This window comes from Medicago sativa, chromosome 3 (assembly GCF_051527215.1).
Source record: "Medicago sativa cultivar Bolivia chromosome 3, Bolivia_mono, whole genome shotgun sequence".
Lineage (NCBI taxonomy): Eukaryota > Viridiplantae > Streptophyta > Magnoliopsida > Fabales > Fabaceae > Medicago > Medicago sativa.
This window is the reverse complement of record NC_140751.1, coordinates 77,791,198-77,812,929: the sequence shown is the minus strand read 5'-3', so window position 1 is coordinate 77,812,929 and position 21,732 is coordinate 77,791,198. Positions and strand designations below refer to the sequence as shown.

The following is a 21,732-nucleotide window of genomic DNA, read 5'->3' as shown; positions in this document are numbered from 1 at the left end:
GTAATGTTTGTGTGTTATATTAATTTTTCTTGAATCTCTTTGATGGTATTATTTTTATTGTTATGATGAATAATTTGTTAATAACTGTCGATGGGGGAATAACTACCAAGAGAAAAGAGAGAAGGGTTGGTATTATAGTGTGTGTATGTATCTATGTTTTTGCTTGAAGCCCACATCGGCTAGTGTACAACTAAAAATAAGCTGCTGGTATTATAAAAAGAAAGAACTTATGTAGTTTGCAAATCATGGAGCCGTGTGATGAGCACATAGCGAACTATTCTTTTGCCTTTTATTAAAGAATACTGTGTGTGCGTCACTCATAGCGGCATACGCTAATTTTTGAAAGAGCTCTCTTTGTAGAGGGCTCTGCAATATCAGTAAAAAAAATATTATTATAAATATTTTTTTAACTTGTAAGTTATAAATTATTTTTTTAAAAGAATTTTGTTTTATTTTTTTTAATTTCATTATCAAAATGTTAAAAAATCATGCATGCCACAAACCATCTTCTGTGGCACAACAACACTGGCAATGTTTCTAGCAGTTTTTTTTTTGGGTAGATTCTAGCTGTGTTTAATTACCAAATGATAAATGTATATAACTTGCACCTTTATTCTTTATCAATTGAACAGAGTAAATCAGTGATATGAATTTATTTTAGTCCAATACAAATCTAGCACATAGAAAATGTAGGATAAGATATGAAGAACTCTTGTATGTACCAAACTAGGTTTAAATGGATATGCTGTATGGGACTCCTTTTCCAGTGACTCCAGGCCCTGAAAATGGCTTTAAAGACTCATAAGGCACAATACCAGCTCCATTTCTATTCTTCAAATTCCTATCTTCATTCCTTGAGTCTATAATACCTTCAATTTCATTCAATCTCCTTTGTAACTTTTCAAAAGCTGCCTTTATAGTTGAATTCTCACCCCAAGATGGCTCTATTTTTTGTCCAATGTACTCTTCATCTGGTGAATGTTCTGATAATATGCTCATAACAATCATAAATAATGTTGCTTGAATTTGTGATGGAAAACATTCCAAAAGTGTTTGCTCTGGTTGGTTCATAAATTTTTCCCATTCTTCCTTAGTAGGGTCTTCTGTTGGCATTTTCTTTCTAGCAATTGTTGGTCTATTAGGGAAAAAGCCTATATAAGCATATTGTGTAAAGTTAACAGCTGAATGATGAGCAGATGCTGTCCAAGCTATAGTGGTAATGATGTTAATAAGATCATTTTGTGTTTTGAGATTTGGCCACCATGGTTCTTCAGATTTGTCCGCATGTCCCACTGTTCGAATTTCTGTCCACCATGCTTGGAGCTCTTGATCAGATTCTATAATGTCTGAGCTTGGATAGTAATGATTGACATATTCTGTGATCCATTGTTTAATTGCATCCCATATTAGAAGACCATCATTGGCAAAAGGATAGTCTTCAATTATTAGCTTCACTCCATGTTGTGCATTTGGATCTTCCACAGCCATTCCTCTTAGAAAAATAACAATAACATAAGTTAATATTCAACGTGGTTTTCATAAAGAAGGAAACGCAAACAGACATAATATCTATGTAGCACCGACACATGCAGTGGCGGAGCCAGACAAAAAAATTTGGGGTGGCCGCCATCAAAATAAACTAAAATATATAAATCATATTGCATATAACACATTTAAGTTGTAATAAACCAAAAATTGATCATTTAAAATTTAAACTACATAATATATAAAGTCGATCATTAAATACTTAAAGAGACAGTTTACGCTTTTCGAGTGACTTGAAATCATCAATAATTGACTCGAAACTAATACATGGACTAATTTCCCTTTCAATATAAACTGAATGTTATCGGCTAGAAACTCAGGTTCCATCTTGTTTCTCAATTTAACAATATGTAATGAACAAGAATGATTGAAATTGGCAAAGGAGACAAAGTTAAGTGTATTAGACAAGAAAAATGGGTTTATTAAAGTATCATTTACAATTCTGCCAAATTAATTATGCAAATTCTAGGGTATAAAAAAATTTATTTTTTTTAAGATGGGGTGGCCAAGGCTCCCCCTTGCCACCCCCTGGTTCCGCCAGTGGACACATGTCTGTGTCCGAAACCAAGACATGTTTACATTCAATTACTTTCAATTTCTCAAATTATTGTGATTGTCAACATGTCAGTATTAGTGTCCTATCTGGTGTCTGATTTAGTGCTTCATAGCATAATATTCAGCATCTATATAAACATTACCTATTGATAAGATCATTTGGAAGTGCCTGCAAATCAAATTGCCAAAGATTATCATATGCCACAGAGCTTAACTCCATTGTATACTTATTCGAAAAGAATGATATTTCAAGGAGCCCACTTGCATTAATGAGAACTTCACGCGCAACTTTATTGATCTCCATGGTATATCTCAGATGTGGATGCAATAATCTAAAAATTGGATGCATGGAACTGAGTTGTCTGTGTGTTGCAATTATAATAGGTTCCACAACACAATGAGTTCTTAGCCTGCAAACACAATTAACATATAATAAGTTAGTTCTAGTTATAGGCTTGACATAACATCTTATACAACCTAATTGGTACTCACCAATGGCTTATTAGCTCATGATGACCAGAATCATGAACAAGAACATGAGCTTTGGCAAGCCTCCAAAGCCAGATATTGGTGGAATCAGAATTAGGTGTGAACACTTGCTTCCATTGTGCCTTGCCATCAATAGGTGGTCTAGTGAGCTCAATAGCTAGTGGCTTCAATATTCCTTCACTAGTAAGATAAAATAGTGTTCTTGATCCATATAGTGTTGTTCCCTCAATCTCTCTCAGTTTGCTAACATATGGTAAGTAAAAATCATGATAGTCTAGCATGAACAACTTCTTCTCTTTAATAGCCTGTGGTATTGAATTTAACAAAAAAAAACAGCATTATACATTATTATTAATTTAGTAAAAAAAAAACAATGTTGCTCTTTCTACCTCTTCAACTGTGCTATAAATTGTGATTTGTGACTCAATGATCTCTCTAGTAATTGCTGATTCTGGTGGACCATAGATTTGGGCATCCAATTTACTTTTCAAAGGCCACTCCTATCAAATGAAAAAAAAAAAAAAAAAAACTAGGAAAATTATTGAACATATATATAAGTTATTGTGAAAGGAGTGAAATGAATATTAATTTGTAGTAATGTCCATGCCTTAACCAATTGGATGCTATATGGGTTGGCACCAGCCAAAGTCTCTCTGGCAAATTCCACATCTGAAAACCAAAAGAATCTATCCCCTACAATTCCGAGGCACATATTCACATTGATGAGAAACCAGAAAAGAATTTCCATTTCATGACAGTTAAGTTCATATCAAATAAATCTCATTTATATGTTTGAACTTACTCTTGTATGGTTCCGGGGTATCAAAGCGCACAATATTTTGGCTATCGTTAGCATCCTTAAAAAATTTTGGAATGAGTTTTTGGAGAAAATTCGAGTCATTGGATTCAAGACTTGGTAACTGAAATCCTTCTTTGTAAATTGCTTCTATGTCTTCAAAGTTTTCAAACCCAAGATTTATATCAGTGACTATTGCGTCTAATGATTGAATAATTGTAGTCAAGCCTAAAGATACGGCAGAAGTATTGAATTGTGTCTGCTTTGTTTCAGCAAATGCCTCGTCACGAGGAACATAGAAGTCTAAAGTACTCCTTTCTTCATATAGTGGGTCTGCATAAAAAAATATTGTGCTATAAACATATATATCTTGAAATATCTCCACAATTATACCAATTAAGAAAAATATATGCAATCAAAGTTATTGCTTGAAGAATAAGTAATATTATGAGCATTTTTGAGAAAAAGATATGTAAGCATTGAGAATAGATAACCTGTATCAGAATGCTTTCGACCGGTGCGACACCGTCTAGGATATGGATATTGTTTGGTGCCCCCAAGAACAGGTCTTTTGAGGTCAGCGGTTATGTCAGGATCTCCAAGATCATTATAGACATCATAATCATAGATTCTGTCGGATTTCTTACGCTCTCCTTCTCCATTCCCTCTTAGTTCTATTAGCTCATCTTCTCTCAGCTTTCTTAATCCACTTGGTGTTTGTGATGGCAAATACATCTATTAATTCCATGCATGAAAAATAACATACAAATTAAATCAGGTCATGTAAACAAAAAATGAGATATGCAACTATATACGTGTGTGTTTGGTATGGCGGTGGGGAGAATTGATTTTGATAGAATTGAGTTTGAGAGAATTGATTTTGGTTAAAAGTGAGTTGAATGTGAATTGATTATGTTTGGATACACTTTACTAAAAGTGATTCTTATGAGTAGATGTTGTTTGGATAGTTTGAATCAAAATTGATTTTGAACGCAAAATTACCAAAAGGGGTATTAATATCTATTTAAAATTAGACTTCATTTTTCTTTAATAAACTTAATTTTTATTTTATATAATGGTTCAAATTTATTTTGCATTATTAAGTCAATTATTTGTAGATTAATAAAACTTTTAAAACAAAATGAAAATTGTATTTTAGTAAATAAATTAAAAAATGAATACTGGTTCAAATTTATGTTGCATTATTAAGTCAATTCATTTTAATATAATATTAATTTATAAGAGTTATATATTACCCATGAAACAATATTACAAATTTCCAAATTTATGAGATGGTTTAAGGATCGTTGTGGCTTGTGCTATTGAAACGGAGGAACCTGGTAATAGAAAACTGAGTCATGGGTAATTAGGGAATTTCCAATTTGTCATCATAGATTAAATTCCAAACCAGCTTTTAGTTGCCGCAAAAGATTCATTTTCCAGCTTTTAAGAAACGCCAGTTGGGGGCTAGATCCACGTTTGGTAGAATCCCGTTTGCAGTTATCCAAACACCTAAGAAAATGTTGAAACTGCGTTTCAGCCTCTAAACTCCGGTTTGAGATGGGAAAACGCTATGCCAAACAGGTACTACGTATTGTCCATATATCAAGTGTGATAACAATCTCACAAGTGAGATGAGCCATATGTCAAATGCCTTAAAGTTTTGAGCAAACTCAAAGGTCGATGTGATGATCCCAGGACCGTAAGACTCTCCTCGTGAGTCACGACTCAACAAGGATATAGTTGGGACTAGGGAATGGGAGGAGATGTGGAGAAATTAAATTGAAAGTTTTTCTTGTGTGTTTCAAATGTTGGGTTAAATAATTTTCTGCTTATATTGAAAAATCAACTAGTCTATCAACAATGGCTTGATAGTTTTTTTGGATTACCACGATATAGGTATGAAACTTCCACCTTGTTTAGCGGTAAAAAATCTTTGTCGCAAACCTATTGAACATACAAGATGGGTCCTCTCATCTCAACCGAATTTTCTCCGTACACAAGAGTCGGTATTCGAATCCCTGACTTGCTTGCTTAAGAGTTTACTAATAAGAAATTCATGGGTTCAACTTCTCAACTAATAAAATAACAAGCATAATATTAATGCTACAATCACACATTCCAACACGAATCTAGATCTGCCGGAGTTAACAATTTGACGCAGTCACACACCAGTAGTTGTTGGATTAAGATCAGACTGTCATAATTCAAACTCTATTTTTTAAATTATACAATAAAAATTAAATTTACAGTTTTAAACCATTTGTGCGAGATCAACAATCACCGATGTTTGGATGGCATGTGACAGCAACCACCAAATCCAATTTCTATTCCCATTTTTCTTTTAGTTGAAATTCATATAAATCCTATCCAATTAGGTGGGTCCCAACAAAATTTATTGCGACCCATATGCATGAGTGTGTTAGTGAATAAGACCTAATGTATTAACATCGTTACCTTGTTAATGAAGAAAACTCTCTTTGTAGGAGTATCATGCTTAGGCTGAATCCATGATTGACAATTAAGGTGGACAGGGCCATCAGGGAAACCATCAAGGACTATATTCTTTAGAAATATCTCTTTGTCATGTTCATTCTCAACCAAAACAGCACCCACATTTCCAAAATTTGCTGGTAACTCAAATGTTGCTTCATACTGCACCTCTTTCTCTTTTTTCTCTGTTTCGTGTGCGGTTCCTTTTATTGTCTCTCCCTTCGAGTTTGCTTCTTCATGCAAATAAGGTTGCGGGGAAATAAAAAGAGAATCAAAGTCAATTTTGATACACGAATGCATATAAATTAATTGTGGTGTGTATATACTATATATTACCAATGTCTCATAATATTTGTTGCATTTAAAAAAAGAGCAATGCTATATCTCTAGAAAAATAACATCAAGAATTCTTCAAGAATAAAGAATAGCCAATCACAATGCACTATTTGCCACAATTCAAGGAGGTGTGGCTTAAAAATAGGAAGTGAACAAATAAATCATCCAATTAAAATTTGCCAACTATTTCTTGAAAAATTCTTGAAGCTATTTTTCTTGAGAAGTAGCATTTTCCTTAAAAAAAACTCTTAAAATGATTTTTTTTTAAATCAAACTAGTCGATCAAAATTAGTAGCGGGAAGAAACGGATTGAGAGAAGTATTCTCCAAGGTTTCAAGAGACCAACCAAATGGGTTCACATTTTGGTAGTTACTTTACCAAACTAAAGAAATTTAGCTCTAAGCCTTAAATGTTGACAAATGATTCATGACAATGGTGGATATATCAATACTTAAAAACATTCACAACGAAGACATCTATTTTTTGTACACATCACTCATTTATAATTTTTTAATAATAGTACCTAATAAGCACTCAATCCCTCCAACTCAGCGTCTCACACAAATTTCTTAAATGGGACACATATTAATCAACTATCAATAATTTTAAATCATTATATGTCAATTTTTTAATATTAAAAAAGTGTTGATCTCACTTAAGAATGGGGTCTTAACTCTTAAGTAAGACCATGGGTCCTATAAGACCCCTAAATTTTATCTTCCCGATGGAGTACGTGTCAGGATCCTCCATTGGAAATGGTCTAACTAAGATCATTTGGTTAAATTATCATTTTCTTTATTTCAATATTTTATTTATTTATTTATGTGTAAAACAATCACATTTATTTTGAATAACACTTTTATACCACTTTTGTGAGCCTTTTTTTTTTTGTTGACGGAAGTCTTGTTGACCGTTGTTGTTTTTTTTTTTTTGATGTTGACCGTTGTTGTTTTGTCTTTTATAAAAAGAAAAAGGCTAAAGTGCAACTTTGGCCCCTTATCTTTCAAAAAGTTGCGATTTTGGCCCCCTAACTTTGAAAACTACAATTTTGGCCCCCTAACTTTGAAAACTGCTGAGAATGCGACACGTGTCCAAAAAAAGGGGCCATTTTGAAAAGATAAGGGGTCATAATCGCAACATTTTGAAAAGATAAGGGGTCAAAAGACATATTTCCCTTATGTTAGGGGGTTAAAAGAGCATATTTCCCTAAACATGGGGGGCCAAAATTGTAGTTTTCAAAGTTAAGGGGCCAAAATCGCAACTTTTTGAAAGATAGGGGGCCAAAGTTGCACTTTAGCCAAAGAAAAATAATCCATTTTGACGACTTTATATTTGTAATAATATATTCTATAAAAAAATTCTATAATAGATGGATACTTTATGGCTGCCATTTTTTATCATCATATAGATAAATCAATAGATAAATATACTTGGCGTTTAATTTATGGATTTAAAAGATATGCATCATCATTTGTAAATTAATTTTACACATAAAAATAAGAAAAACATTCCTTGCACACCCAATGTTATTATACACCTTAAGAGATATTGAGATCAGAGAGATAGACAAAGAGAGAGGGGGAGAGAAATATGATCGGAAGGTGGTGAAGAGAGACAAAGAGAATAAAACGTGTTAAATTGGTGTAAAATTTTTTAGGGTGTTAAAAAATCATCTCATAAAAATATACTACTTTGTTATGACACTCCACATTTTTTTTTGCGTTAACTCTTCGTTTCCTAACGGAAAAGGGTCATAGTAATTTAAAGTTTGGTTGTGAGGTAAGAATAGGTTAATCAAAATTCTACCATCGAATTTGGATTCTCACAAACGATTCGTCATTGATAAAACTCATTAACTATTTGAGTTCAATTGTTTGGTTTATGACACTCCACTTTTGTTAATGATGTTTTTTGAGCACTTTTGCAACTGATAGTTAAGTTGTGACATGGAAAGATGGAGGGCTCGCATTATATGCCCATCTGAACTCTTAAATTATACACCATCCGGTCACAAATATAAGCAAAAATCAATATTATAGATTCATTCAATAAATGATGTATGTTGTCTACAATAAAGACTAGATACATCATTTATTGAATGAATTTAAAACATGGATTTTTGCTTATATTTGTGACCGGAGGGTGTATACGGCATACACTTTCAATTTAAATGTTTTTTCACATTGTCAATCAATCATGAGATCATCAAATGGAATGACTATTTTTAAAGTAACAAGCATGAATAATTATGATTTGTCAATGGTATAATTTTTTATACAGACACAATTAATTAAAATTAATCTCATAAACTTACTTGGATCAAGCTCAGCACTGACTAACTCCAAAATTAAGTGTTTGTTACCAACAATACCAGTAACAATATTCTTGATGAGGCCACCATCACTTTCCTTCACACTCACTAAAGCTTTTACATTATGATGAGATTTGTTGTCACTGCTGCTACTTCCTTTTGCCATCACTACTCTTATACAACTAGAACCACCCCTTCTTATGCAAACCTTTTTACCTAGAGAAGATTTCAAGAACCAATTAGTACTATTGTTGTGAGAAATATTTTTCCTCCAATTATAGGAAGGAGAAAATATTGCACTATTAGTGATGAATGATTGATGTACATATGGCTTCTTCAACAAATATGTCATATTTCCACCAAGATATAATATCATATGGTTGGTTGGTTGGTATTGCTCACACAATATATTAATTTGATTTACTATCTATATTACAGCTATCATGGACCATTTAATTTGCCTAACTTATAAACACGTGAAGATAATGCTGGCTAGCTAGTAGCCACAATTCTTCATTTTGTAGGTTATCTATATATCTATAACATCGATAAAATCTATCTGTACGGATATTATTTTTGGGTAGCAATGGTGGACACTTTTTGCTCACGTTATCTCTTCTAATCTTCTTAGCAAGTCAGTTTCATACTGAATGGTTTGTCCTAAACACGTTTGTTTCTTTCCTTTTCAGGCTAGACTTGCATATGGGCCACATTTGCTACTTTATAAATAAAATATTTAAAAAATGTAAAAGACCACATTCAGAATAATTAACTTTTGTCTTCCCTCAAAAAAAAAAAATATTTTGTCTTTTAAGCATCCTTCCAAAAAAAAGTGTGTTGTCTTTTGGACAGTTTGGCGAACATTTAAAGCACGTTCACACAACGTTACCGAATGAAATAGGTTAGGCCGAGAGTTACCACTTTAGTTTTTTTTTTTTTTTTGGTACAAAAATACACTTTACATCTAACAATGAAATTTAAGATATTCATTAAAAAAAATGAAATTTAAGATATATAACTTTGGCCTATTATTTGTCTTAGTAAATTTTTTGGTTGTTTAAATTTTCATATGGCTAATTTGGAGCGAATTGAATATAAATTAATTTATATTTAGATAACCTCGAATAAAATTAAATATTTTTATTAACCGTTTAAATTCTCATGTACTCTGTTATGTTGAACTAGACTCTTACCCGTGCTACCGCACGGGTCCTACCGAGTAGAAGTTAAACGAATAATTCGCAACAATTTAAACATATATATTAGCAACATCAACCTATAATTTATATTATTTTCACGATTTTCTTTGTTTTACAACATCTGTTTTTTTAAAAACGAACTCAACCTATAATTCATCTGAAAATTTTAATTTAACGATATCAACCTATAATAACTTCTATTAGTTTTTCTTCAAAAAAAAAATAACTTCTATTAGTTTCACGATTTGAGTGATCACCAACATTTGTTTGTCTAATAACAAACTAAACCTATAATTCCTCTGGAAATTTTAATTTAACAATATCAACCTATAATTACTATTAGTTTGACGATTTTGAATGTTGGAACTACATCTGTTTTTCTAAAAACAAACTAAACCTATAATTTCTCAGTTGCAAAACTAACTTGCTCAAAAAATGGAGCGCCCCTTAAAAAATAGTAACCTATCACTTAGAATACGTTATTGTTTAACGATATCAATTAACATATTATGTGTTGTAGAGCATACCTCGTCTGGGTGGTACTGGACATGACAGGTGCGCCATTTTAGTTTCAACATCATATATGTCGGTTCTTCAACGTGATATTCCCACAATGCAACATCTACAGAATAATGATTTAAATAAAATTGTGAATAATTATTGTCAACAAATTATAACACAAACACATATAAAAAACGCACTTACCTCTGCATGAGTAAAGAGCGAAATCAGTAAGATTTTTGGCAAACTTAAGATCTAACATTTTTGATTGACAGTTTGGCTACTGTATTTTTTGTTGATATGAAAATCTGCCACTAAGGTAGAAGAAAAAGACATCAATATATAGAACCTCTTAAATAGCAATGACCATTCACTTCTTGAAGCAATAAATCCTCTTCATTGCAGAGATAAATTGCATTAATGTTAATTGCATAGATGAAGGTTGTACCGTTAATATACATGGAAGGTTATGAGATCTACGGCTGAGATGTAGGGGGTGGTTGATTGAGTTGATTAACATTAATACATGAAAGGTTATGAGATTTACGGCTGAGATGAAGGGAGTGGTTGACTGAGTTGATTAGCATTAATTGCGTATTAAGGAGGGAAAATGAGTATGATTAGCACTGTTATCAATTGTCATTATGACGTTTCTGTATGAGAGAGAAAGTGAGGAGTTTGAAAATAGAGTTTGAATCAACAGTTGTGATTAAGTGTGTGGTTGGGAGATTAGATTAGCAATAATTACATGTTTAGGAGGGAAAAATGCAAGGGATTAGGGAAAACATGCTAGCTCATCAAGTCTAGCTTTTATAATAAAGGATATAAAATTCTCTATAATAGAATAGGTCTTTACTCTATCAAGAGGACCAACATGCTAGAAATCATCGTTTAATCCATATTGGTCATGTTGGCAACTTAAGCAGAGGACTTGACAACAATTTAGGCTCCCAAAGAAGCACTATGGCTGGCAGGATTGGTGAGAGAATTGGTAGTTAAGCAAGGTGGATTTTGATTGCATTGTGATAGTTTGAGTATCATTTATTTGAAAAATAGTAAGTTGTATTATGTCAGGACCAAGTATATTGATGTGAGGTTTCATAGGATCACAGAGTTACTTGCATCTAGACATATGTTCATACTTCAGAGACCATAGTTGATATGTTGACCAAGCTAGTCACCAGGAACAAATTCAAGCACTGCTTGGACTTGTTACATGTTACTTAATGTTAAGGTGGATATTTAACGTCATGTAGAAAATATTTTGTTGGAAATCCCACCCCGAGTGTAAGGGGGTGTGTTGGTAATCCCACATTAATTGCGATCTGCCCTAGTTGCCTTATGTTGGCTTGTCTTTGAGAGGGTGGATTTAGTCCCACATCAATTAGATAGGAAGCTTGATCAAAGTTTATAAAGAGGAGACATTCCTCACCTTACAAGCCGGTTTTGTAAGGATGAGTTAGACCCCAAATTTCAACATGGTATCATAGCCTATCCAAGATCTACCATTGGGATTCCGCATTGCCACGCTTCATGCCCATTGGGTCTATGCGTGAGGGGGTGTGTTGGTAATCCCGCCCCAAGCGTGAGGGGGTGTGTTGGTAATCCCACCATTGGGATTCCGCATTGCCACGCTTCATGCCCATTGGGTCTATGCGTGAGGGGGTGTGTTGGTAATCCCGCCCCAAGCGTGAGGGGGTGTGTTGGTAATCCCACCTTAATTGCGATCTGCCTTTAGTTGCCTTATGTTGGCTTGTATTTTAGGGAGTGGATTTAGTCCCACATCAGTTAGATAGGAAGCTTGATCAGAATTTATAAAGAGGAGGCACATTGGTTTCCTAAGGATGAGTTAGACCCCAAATTTCAACATATTTATAGGGGTTAGATATTCGCTAAGGTGGATATTGTTGAGTATGGCTCGTATATAGACACAAAAGAGAGCAAAGGGCGGGGGAGTTGGGCTTTAGAAGTGTTGTGAAGCTCCCTCCTCCTTTGCCCTTGCGTTTGGGCCAAACATGTGTTAGTACTAATTATTGTTTGTTGTCGGGGCGATAGCTTCCGCGCAACGGTTCAAGGGTATTGTACTTTTGACCGTAGTACTATATATATGCCTTGTAATACTATAAACCCTAATTCGGTCAAATTATATAGGGTACTATAGTTGTTGTATATTCGCATAGATAGATACAATTGGTCAAACTGCATAAACAACCAGTCGTGTTTATTATCTCATGATTTATCGTTTCATTAGTCTTGTGTTATTAGTTGTTGTTCTAACATTTAGGACTCAATCAAAGTCAGTTAGGTCATGCCAACACTTTCCGTTAGATCAAGAGTTAGGTCTCGTATAAATATAGAATCATTCCACTCTAAAATTCATTCAAGCCATTAATCACAAAATTTGTAAAGCAACGTATCATAGAAAGCTTTCAAAGTTTCTTGAGCTTCAATGTATTCATGAAATCATTGGTTGGTAATACTGATTAGAATTTATTTTGCCTCTAGAATATATTATAACTTTAAGTCATGATTCGTAGCTTTTAATCTCATATGTGCTTTTACATTGAAATTTAACTTTTTTTTTCTGTCAAGTAGCTTTATAGTTAAAAATTCACCTGTTAAAGGTGAATAAGCGGTGTTCAGGGTCGAACTGCAATCTTTGTATATTATAATGTATTGTCCTTGTCAATTAACCTAAGTTCACAAGGATTACACTGAAATTTATTGCTCAACTCACCTTTACGATGATGTATCTGAACATAAATCGTTTTACATTTAACTCACTTTTAGCTACAATCAATTTTACAAAATCAATTCATTCTAAGTCAATTTATGTCACACATTATTAAACATACACTTTTTTTTTTTTTTACTCAAATCAAACATACACTTAAAAGAGTTTAAGAAAAACATTAGTGCTTCTAAATATCAAAATATTTCACTTAGGTGTGTTGTTGTACAATATAATTCATCTTCTCGTGACAAGTAGCATTTTCTTAATTATAAATACTCCTAGTATAACCCATTTGGGTTGGTTTGATGGCATTGTCTTAGAACCTTGGAGGGTGTTCCTTTTCAAAGTCTCATGTTTGATTATTTTGGTGTTAATTTAAGTTGTTTTCTGAATGAGTTTAAAACAGTCCCCTTTCACTAGATTATAAATATTAATATATATTGACATGCAAAAGAAAAATCAATCATCACAAAAACTTTCAGAAGCAGAAATGTTGCAGTTTGGTTATTCCCTTTTGTGACATAAACAAAGTGCATGGAAGTAATTTATAGCGGGTGACCGGTGAGAAGATGAAAAGGAGGGTAAATGTTAAATGTATCAAGTTAAATTTTTGTCTTGCAGAATGTAGATGTCATTTTCCACTAACCCTTTTGTGGAGAAACAAGAAGGTTGCTTTTCTGACATAGAATACTTCCAATTGACACATGGAAATGACCATTTTACCCCCAGCGGCAGTTAACAGCCGCTGGTTAATGCGCCGGCAGTTAACAGCCGCTACGTGCGTTCTAGGATGCACCGTCCTTTTCACCATTCAACCTCTTTTCCTTCATTCATTCAACACATTTTTTCCACATTCAACCTATTTTCTTTCAACATTCAACCTATTTTTTCTAAATTCAACCTCTTTTTCCATCATTCAACCTCTTTTTCCATCATTCATTCAACCTATTTTTTCTACATTTTCCCCCTATAAAAGCCCTCACATTCTCACATTTCCTCACATTCTCTCCTCCTTACTCTCATTTCCTCTTTACTTCTTTACTCTTTCTTCTAAAAAATGTTTGTTTGTCATAGTCCAGTACTCAAATAAACTCAACCAGAACTTGTTCATTGGTTATATATTCAAGTGAGGAACAACACGAATTGCAGCATGAACCTTCTTGTAAAGCTCCTCAAGGCCATCTGCCTCGATTCCTTTCTTAATGTACTCACTAAAGTGAGTCTGGTATTTCTCAGGCTCATCCTCAGTCAATACTAAAGTGAGTCTGTTATTTCTCAGGCTCATCCTCAGTCAATAAATTGAGTCTGGTATTTCTCAGGTTCATCCTCACTCAATAAATGTACGACGAAGATGACTTCACCTATTAAGGAATAAATGTACGACGAAGATGTTATTTTTAATGTTATTGGTACGACGAAGCAGATTTAGTTTTACCCCATTGTAAATGTATTATTATATTAATAAAATGTGATTTTATATATATTACTTGTGTTCCTTTATTTTAGTTTTTATTTTCATTTATTTATATAAAATCCGAATAAAATTCGAATAAAATCTAACGTGAATTCAAATAATTAAAATTCGAATAAAATCTAACGTGAATTCGAATAAATATTGCATATCGAATAAGTAAATTATAATAAGTACACAACATTAATGCAAATAAAAATGGCGTATTGAATAAATAAATTCGATAAGTACACAACATTAATTCTTAGACAATTTTATTTACATATAATTACATTACGTAAAAGACATGTACGTCAACTATCATTACATTACATTCGGAAATGTACCTTCCAACTACAACAATTATCTTACCTTTGAATGGGGTCAATTCAAACTAGCTAAACAACAGGACTCCAGCATTCGTCCAGAAGTGCTTTTGTTCCATTCCAAATGTTAAATTCTTGTTGGTCTTGGTTTAAAATGATAGTATCTAAGTGCCAACGGAATGAGGTCTAGACCTTGACACTTCGATACCATCATTTAAACGAAGCCAACAAGAAATTAACACTTAGAATGGAACAAAAACACTCCCGTACGAATGCCGGTGTCCTGCCATTTAACTAGTTTGAATGACCCCATCCAAAGGAAGACAATTGTTGTAGTTGGAATGTGCATTCCAACTACAACAATTGTCTTACCTTTGAAATGGGGTAAATTCAAACTTGCCAAACAACAGGACTTAAGCATTTTGCTGGGCATTCATGCTTTCCTTTGAAAAGAATAATTTTTTGTCAGGCTTGATTTAGATGATGGTATTCAAGTGCCAACGAAATGAGGTCCATTCCTTGACACTTAATACCATCATATAAGCAAGCCTAACAAAAATTAAATCTTTTCAAAGGAAAAACATTAATGCCCAGCGAAATGCTTGAGTCCTTGCCGTTTGGCAAGTTTGAATCACCCTATTTCATAGGTAAGACAAATGTTGTAGTTGAAATGCACCTTACCCTAACTAATGACGATCTTCTGGCGGAATCAAGCTGTTGATGATATCTTCAGTTGATCTCAGCAACGTCACCCGCATATCGAACCACTGGAACTTGGTGTGCTCCCAAAACATACTCGTCACGTTTTCGTCGTTCTTTAACTCCACCCAAGTGAATGATACGCTCCCCTCGTCGAGCTTTGGACGTTTATACCGAACATTTTGCACCCTCCTTGTGTCTCTTGGGTTGACTCCTTGGTTGAATTCATTCAGTTGATCCTTGAGATCTCTTAACGTTACATCAAGGCACCGAACCTTCAACCTCTGAGGTTCTCCGCCGTTGAATGTTGCATGAACGTCGATCCACCCGGCCATTGTTTCAAATCTACACACATAGAAATTAAAAATAATCAATGAAAAACTCATTCAAACACTTGTAGTGAAAATTTGACACAAACCCTAAAAATCCTAAACAAACCCTAAAAAATTTATAAAATTCGAAAATAAATTATAAATTCAATCAATATAACTTCATTATAACAGGTATTCATAATATATGTCAATAGCATTTCAGATCTACAACATAACTATATTAACAACAAATATTCAAACCCTAAAAAATTTATAAAATTCGAAAAAAAATTAAAATTCGAAAAAAAATTATACATTTAAGCAATATAAGTTCATTATAACAGATATTCATAATATATGTTAATAGCATTTCAGATCTACAACCATAACTATATTAAAAACAAATATTCAAAATTTAATAATTAAACAACAACTAAAATTATAAACATATAAACACATATACTAACTAAAATGTATGACAATAGCATAAGTGATAACTTACTTGTGATTTAGTGGAAGAAATTTTGGATGATTTGGTAGAGTTTTTTGAGAGAGAGAGTGAAATTTTGAGAGACTGTGGAATATGGTGATAGTGATGATGGAGGGACTGTCTGGAATATGGGCACTGGCGTGATTATATCACAAACACAGCGGTAGTTAACAACCGCTGGCACTCAGCGGTAGTTAACAACCGGCGTGTTTCCCAGCGGTTGTTAACTACCGCAGGGGTATTAAGGTCATTTCCATGTGTCAATTGGAAGTATTCTTTGTCAAAAAAGCAATCTTCGAGAAACAAAAGGGTTTGGTATTGTAGTGTGTGTCTATGTTCTTGTATATAAAGCCCACATTGGCCAGTTTACATATGAAAATAAGTTGTTAACGTTATAAAAAGAGATGACTGTCTTTGAAGTATAATCATGGAGTCGTGTGACGAGCACACAGCAAACTATTCTTTCGCCTTTTACTAAAGAATGCCGTGTGCGCGTCATTTATAGCGGCATACGGTAATTTTTGAAAGAGCTCTCTACAATGAGGGCTCTTTGCATAATTACTAAACATAACTTACTAAAACATAGATCAGAATAGACAATAGGTACAAGATAAATGTATATAATTTGCATCTTTATTCTTGATAAATGTAAAAGAACTCCTGTGCTATTAAGAACCAAAGATAAACATCACATTTGATTATTCATATATACCAAACTTTAAATAGATATGCTGTATGGGACTCCTTTTCCAGTGACTCCAGGTCCTGAAAATGGCTTTAATGACTCATAAGGCATTATCCCAGCTCCATTTCTATTCTTCAAGTTCTTGTTTTCATTCCTTGAGTCTATAATACCTTCAATCTCTTTCAATCTTCTATGAAACCTTTCAAAAGCTGCTTTTACAGTTGGATTCTCACCCCAAGATGGCTCCTTTTTTTGTCCAATGTACTCTTCATCTGCTGAATGTTCTGATAATATGTTCATTATAACCGTAAACAAGGTTGCTTGAATTTGTGATGGAAAGCACTCCAAAAGTGTTTGTTCTGGTTTGTTAATAAATTTTTCCCATTCTTCCTTAGTAGGGTCTTCTGTTGGCATTTTGTTTCTGGCAATTGTTGGTCTGTTAGGAAAAAAGCCTATATAAGCATATTGTGTGAAGTTCACAGCTGCATGATGAGCAGAGGCTATCCAAGTTATAGTAGTGATGACATCAATAAGATCTTTTTGTGTTTTGAGATTTGGCCACCATGGTTCTTCAGATTTGTCCGCATGTCCCACTGTTCGAATTTCTGTCCACCATGCTTGGAGCTCTTGATCCGACTCTACAATGCTCGAGCTTGGATAGTAATGATTTACATAATCTGTCACCCACTGTTTGATTGCATCCCATATTAGAAGACCATCGTTGGCAAAAGGATAGTCTTCAATTGCTAGTTTTAGGCCATGTTGTGCACTACGATCTTTCACAGCCATTCCTCTTGAAAAAAATAACAATTTACATGAACGTAGTACTTAATGTGGTTTTTATAAATAGAAAACAAACTTAGGGCCTGTTTAGATTGGTTTATTTGAGTTTCTTTAATGACATAAAACCATTGCAAGACTGCTTAAGAGAATTTATGGAAACAACTTATTACACATGCATAAGATGTTTTCAGCTTATTTCTACTAGTTCTCTATGATAACTTATGAAAACAACTTCAGCGTTATATGAAAATAGTATGACATTATGTCATCTTTAGTTATAGAAATAACATATACATAAGCACTTATATGATAAGCGCTTAATTGAACTATTTATCAAAACAGAACCTAAATATTAGGCATCTCTACAAACAGTACCTGTTAATAAGGTCATTTGGAAGCGCCTGCATATCAAATTGCCAAAGCTTATCATATGCCACAGAGCTTAATTCCATTGTATATTTTTTAGGAAAAAATGTTATTTCAAGGATGCCACTTGCATTAATGAGAACTTCACGAGCAACTTTATTGATCTCCATGGTATATCTTAGATGCGGATGCAATAATCTATAAATTGGATGCATGGAACTGAGTTGTCTGTGTGTTGCAATTATAATAGGTTCGACAACACAATGAGTTCTTAGCCTGCAAACACAATAACATATTACTATGTTAGTACTAGTGATAAACTTGACATAACATCTTATACAACCGAATTGGTACTCACCAATGGCTTATAAGTTGATGATGACCAGAATCATGAGCAAGAACATGAGCTTTCGCAAGCCTCCAAAGCCAAAGATTGGAGGAATGGTCAGAACTAGGTGTGAAGACTTGCTTCCATTGTGCCTTGCCATCAATAGGTGGTCTAGTGAGCTCAATAGCTAGTGGCTTCAATATTCCTTCACTAGTAAGAAAGAATAGTGTTCTTGATCCATATAGTGTTGTTCCCTCGATCTTTCTCACTTTGCTTACATATGGTAAGTAAAAATCATGATAGTCTAGCATGAACAACTTCTTTTCTTTAATAGCCTGTATAGTATTCAAATTAAATATTATTAGTGCTTACATTGTTAATTTAATAAACTTACCCTCTTTATAGATGAACTAGAACTTAGAAACCCATCGCGCTCGAGAAAAAATCATTATTGGTGCTTTTGGCACCTCTTTAAGTGTATTATAATTGATTATCTGTGGCTCAATGATTTCTCTAGTGATTGCTGATTCTGGTGGACCATAGACTTTGGGATCTAGTTTACTTTTCAAAGGCCACTCCTACAAAATGAACAAAAACAGTAAGAAGAAAAAATCTTTAGGAATTTTTGCATATATATAAATATTGTTAAATAATTTTTGCATATTTATAATTGTTGCAATGCATACCTTAACCAATTGGATGCTATATGGATTGGCACCAGCCAAAGTTTCTCTGGCAAACTCTACATCTGAAAACCAAAAGAATCTATCTCCTACAATTGCAAAACACATTTATATCAATAAGTAACTAGGAAAAATCTTTAACAACTTACTTACGTGATTAAACAAACTTACTTTTAAATGGTTCTGGAGCATCAAAGCGCAAAAGATTTTGGCTATCATTAGCAGCTTTAATCAACTTTGGAATGACTTTTTGGAGAAATGTTAAGTCATTGGATTTAAAAGGCGGTAAATGAAATCCTTCTTTGTAAATTTCTTCTATGTCTTCAAAGCTAGCAAATCCAAGATTTGGATCTGTGAGAATTGTGTCTAAGGATTGAATAACAGCAGTTATCCCTAAAGCTATGGTAGACGTATTGAATTGTGTCTGTTTTGTTTCAGAAAATGACTCATCACGAGGAACATAGAAGTCTAAATTACTCCTTTCTTCATATAAAGGGTCTGCATAAAAAAAATTGTGTTATGAACATATATATCTTCAAAGAACTCCAAAAATTATACCAAGAAAAAAATAGATAACCTGCATCAGAATGCTTTCGACCGGTGCGACAGCGTCTTGGATATGGATATTGTTTGGTGCCACCAAGAACAGGTCTTTTGAGTTCAACGTTGGTGTCAGGATCTCCAAGATCATTGTAGACATCATAGTCATAAATTCTGTCTGAGCTTTTCCGTTCTCCTTCTCCATTACCTCTTAGTTGTATTAGCTCTTCTTCTCTCAGTCTTTGTAACCCTCTTGGTGTTTGAGATGGCAAATATGACTATTGCATATGCATAGGTTAATTAGTTAACCATATAAGAGATTATCACTAAAAAGATATTAAATGGCTAAGATTCATAAGATTACATGAATGCTTGGCTGGCCTAATGTAAATCTAATTTTTATAAAAATAATAATTCTAATTACCTTGTCGGTGAAGAAAACTCTCTTCGCAGGACTATCTTGCTTGGGTTGAATCCAGGAATTGCATGTGAGGTTAAGAGGGCCATCAGGGAAGCCATGAAGGACTATAGTCTTTAAAAACAACTCCTTGTGTTGCTCATTCTCAATTAGAATAGCACCAACCTTCCCAAAATCTTTGGATAACTCAAATTCGGCTTCATACTGCTCATCGTCCTCTTTTTCCTCTTTGCATTGTGCCGAGCCTTTTACCGTCTCCTTCTCTGAATTTGTCTCTTCATTCATATAAACATCGTGTAAATTGTTACATAGTGCTCAAATCAGAACACACACACACATCAAATTACACTGATATAACTCAACATTGAATTAAAAGTTTATACTATATAGATCATCATGTAGACTATCAATTTTTATGTTAATCTAAAACATTTATTCTATATATAAAATAGAAGCTACCTTGATCAAGCTCATTGCTCACAAGCTCCAATACAAGTGTTTTTCCAACTAACTCTTCAATCTGTTGGATCCCTCCATCTACAAGATTCCTTATAAGTCCATTATCACTATGTTTCAAAGTAACAATAGTTTTCACTTTGATCAAATTCTGAGATTTTGTGTTGGTGTCATTGCTGTCACTGTCACTGCTACTTCCCACCACAGCCTTGAAACATTGAGATAAGCAATCCATATGAAACGTAGTTGTTTAATTTCTAATCAGTGTTTAAAAGAATTAAATTTCACTTAATTATGATTATATGAGTATATCTTTCATATATGTGTTGTATTTATAGGGGAGAAAATGTACTATTAGCTACTAGCTAGGGATAAAGATGTGAATTAATTAGTCAACGACGTGCATTGCATGGTGTTACTTAATTTCTTCTAATCACAAATATCAATATTACACTCACATAATTAATGAAGAGATTTGCCGTGGCTATTTTTATGTATATACATATGATCTATATTGAGAAAAGAAGGTCCACATGGTACACCATTTTTAAGAAAAAACAGAAACGTTTTTGCCAAAAACAAAAATATCACTGATACAAAACAAACGTAAATTAGCTAATGACGGTTTACAATTTTGTTTCGAAAACCTTTGTGGTAAAAAAAAGTTTGCAAAGAAGGATTAAACCTATAAGAAAGTTTGGTAAAAAAAAATACACCTAGAAGAAATTATCAGTCTAGTGCAAGTGGTCGTTGGATGCATTCTATCTTTTTACCAAAAATAGTTTTAACATGCATATAAAAAATTGTAAAAAGTTAGAACTGATTTCGGCTCGAAATGAAAACCAATCATAAAAAATTCTGGTCACGCCATGTTTGACCTTCTTGCAAACTCAACTTTTTGTTTGACATGGAAAAGCATTTCATTAGGCCTCTGTTTGTATTGGCGTTAAATGTGTTGTAAACGTGCATTTAGCCTAATGCTATAATTTGTAGCTTCCTTAAAATCACGTCAAATGGTAACCTAATGCTGTAATTTGTAGCTTCCATAAAATCACGTCAAATGGCCTTTGGAACGCGAGATTTCTTGTTCGACCACCAAACCAAACAGCCTATAAGCTAATTCTGGCTTGAAATAAAAAACACAGACATCATAGAGTTTCCTCAATTCAAATAATAGTGGTTTTGCTGCTGGTCCGTAATGGTATTAATTGTGTTCATTGAATCGGATTCCATGATTA

At 33.5% G+C, this 21,732-nt stretch overlaps 2 protein-coding genes and 2 non-coding genes across 5 annotated transcripts; 2 read left to right on the top strand and 2 right to left on the bottom strand.

Moving 5' to 3' along the window:
- The first annotated feature begins 249 nt into the window (after window positions 1-249).
- Window positions 250-366, top strand: LOC146940466 (U5 spliceosomal RNA). Its single transcript, XR_015033899.1, has one exon. It is a non-coding gene; the product is annotated as a U5 spliceosomal RNA (small nuclear RNA).
- Window positions 367-609: 243 nt separating this feature from the next.
- Window positions 610-8,965, bottom strand: LOC146940465 (linoleate 13S-lipoxygenase 2-1, chloroplastic-like). Of its 2 annotated transcripts, none has more exons than XM_085754151.1 (9): window positions 8,529-8,965; window positions 5,843-6,111; window positions 3,880-4,120; window positions 3,392-3,718; window positions 3,197-3,282; window positions 2,979-3,089; window positions 2,593-2,894; window positions 2,244-2,510; window positions 610-1,492 (listed from the first exon to the last, which is right to left on the bottom strand). In XM_085754151.1, the coding sequence occupies exons 1-9, from the start codon at window positions 8,899-8,901 to the stop codon at window positions 733-735; spliced, it is 2,736 nt and encodes a 911-aa protein (XP_085610277.1). In that variant the 5' UTR covers window positions 8,902-8,965; the 3' UTR covers window positions 610-732. The 2 variants fall into 2 exon arrangements, with proteins under 2 accessions (XP_085610277.1, XP_085610278.1); XM_085754152.1 differs by having other exon boundaries at window positions 5,843-6,108.
- Window positions 8,966-16,666: 7,701 nt separating this feature from the next.
- On the top strand, window positions 16,667-16,783 carry LOC146940464 (U5 spliceosomal RNA). Its single transcript, XR_015033898.1, has one exon. It is a non-coding gene; the product is annotated as a U5 spliceosomal RNA (small nuclear RNA).
- A 67-nt stretch (window positions 16,784-16,850) lies between these two features.
- On the bottom strand, window positions 16,851-20,793 carry LOC146940463 (linoleate 13S-lipoxygenase 2-1, chloroplastic-like). Its single transcript, XM_085754156.1, has 9 exons — window positions 20,498-20,793; window positions 20,045-20,313; window positions 19,658-19,898; window positions 19,252-19,578; window positions 19,084-19,169; window positions 18,865-18,975; window positions 18,428-18,732; window positions 18,079-18,345; window positions 16,851-17,713 (listed from the first exon to the last, which is right to left on the bottom strand). Exons 1-9 carry the CDS (start codon window positions 20,727-20,729, stop codon window positions 16,954-16,956), a joined length of 2,598 nt encoding a protein of 865 aa, XP_085610282.1. The 5' UTR covers window positions 20,730-20,793; the 3' UTR covers window positions 16,851-16,953.
- Between the last annotated feature and the right edge of the window lie 939 nt (window positions 20,794-21,732).

Excerpts from the sequence above, each read along its gene's own strand:
- LOC146940463 (XM_085754156.1), bottom strand. The coding sequence starts at position 20,729 with ATGGATTGCTTATCTCAATGTTTCAAGGCTGTGGTGGGAAGTAGCAGT. Across the intron at positions 19,170-19,251 it reads TGCTCCAGAACCATTTAAAA|GAGATAGATTCTTTTGGTTT; the intron begins GTAAGTTTGTTT and ends TTGCAATTGTAG. Across the intron at positions 18,976-19,083 it reads ATAGCATCCAATTGGTTAAG|GAGTGGCCTTTGAAAAGTAA; the intron begins GTATGCATTGCA and ends TTCATTTTGTAG.
- LOC146940465 (XM_085754151.1), bottom strand. The coding sequence starts at position 8,901 with ATGATATTATATCTTGGTGGAAATATGACATATTTGTTGAAGAAGCCA. Across the intron at positions 4,121-5,842 it reads GAGTTTTCTTCATTAACAAG|ATGTATTTGCCATCACAAAC; the intron begins GTAACGATGTTA and ends TGGAATTAATAG. Across the intron at positions 2,895-2,978 it reads TTTATAGCACAGTTGAAGAG|GCTATTAAAGAGAAGAAGTT; the intron begins GTAGAAAGAGCA and ends TCAATACCACAG.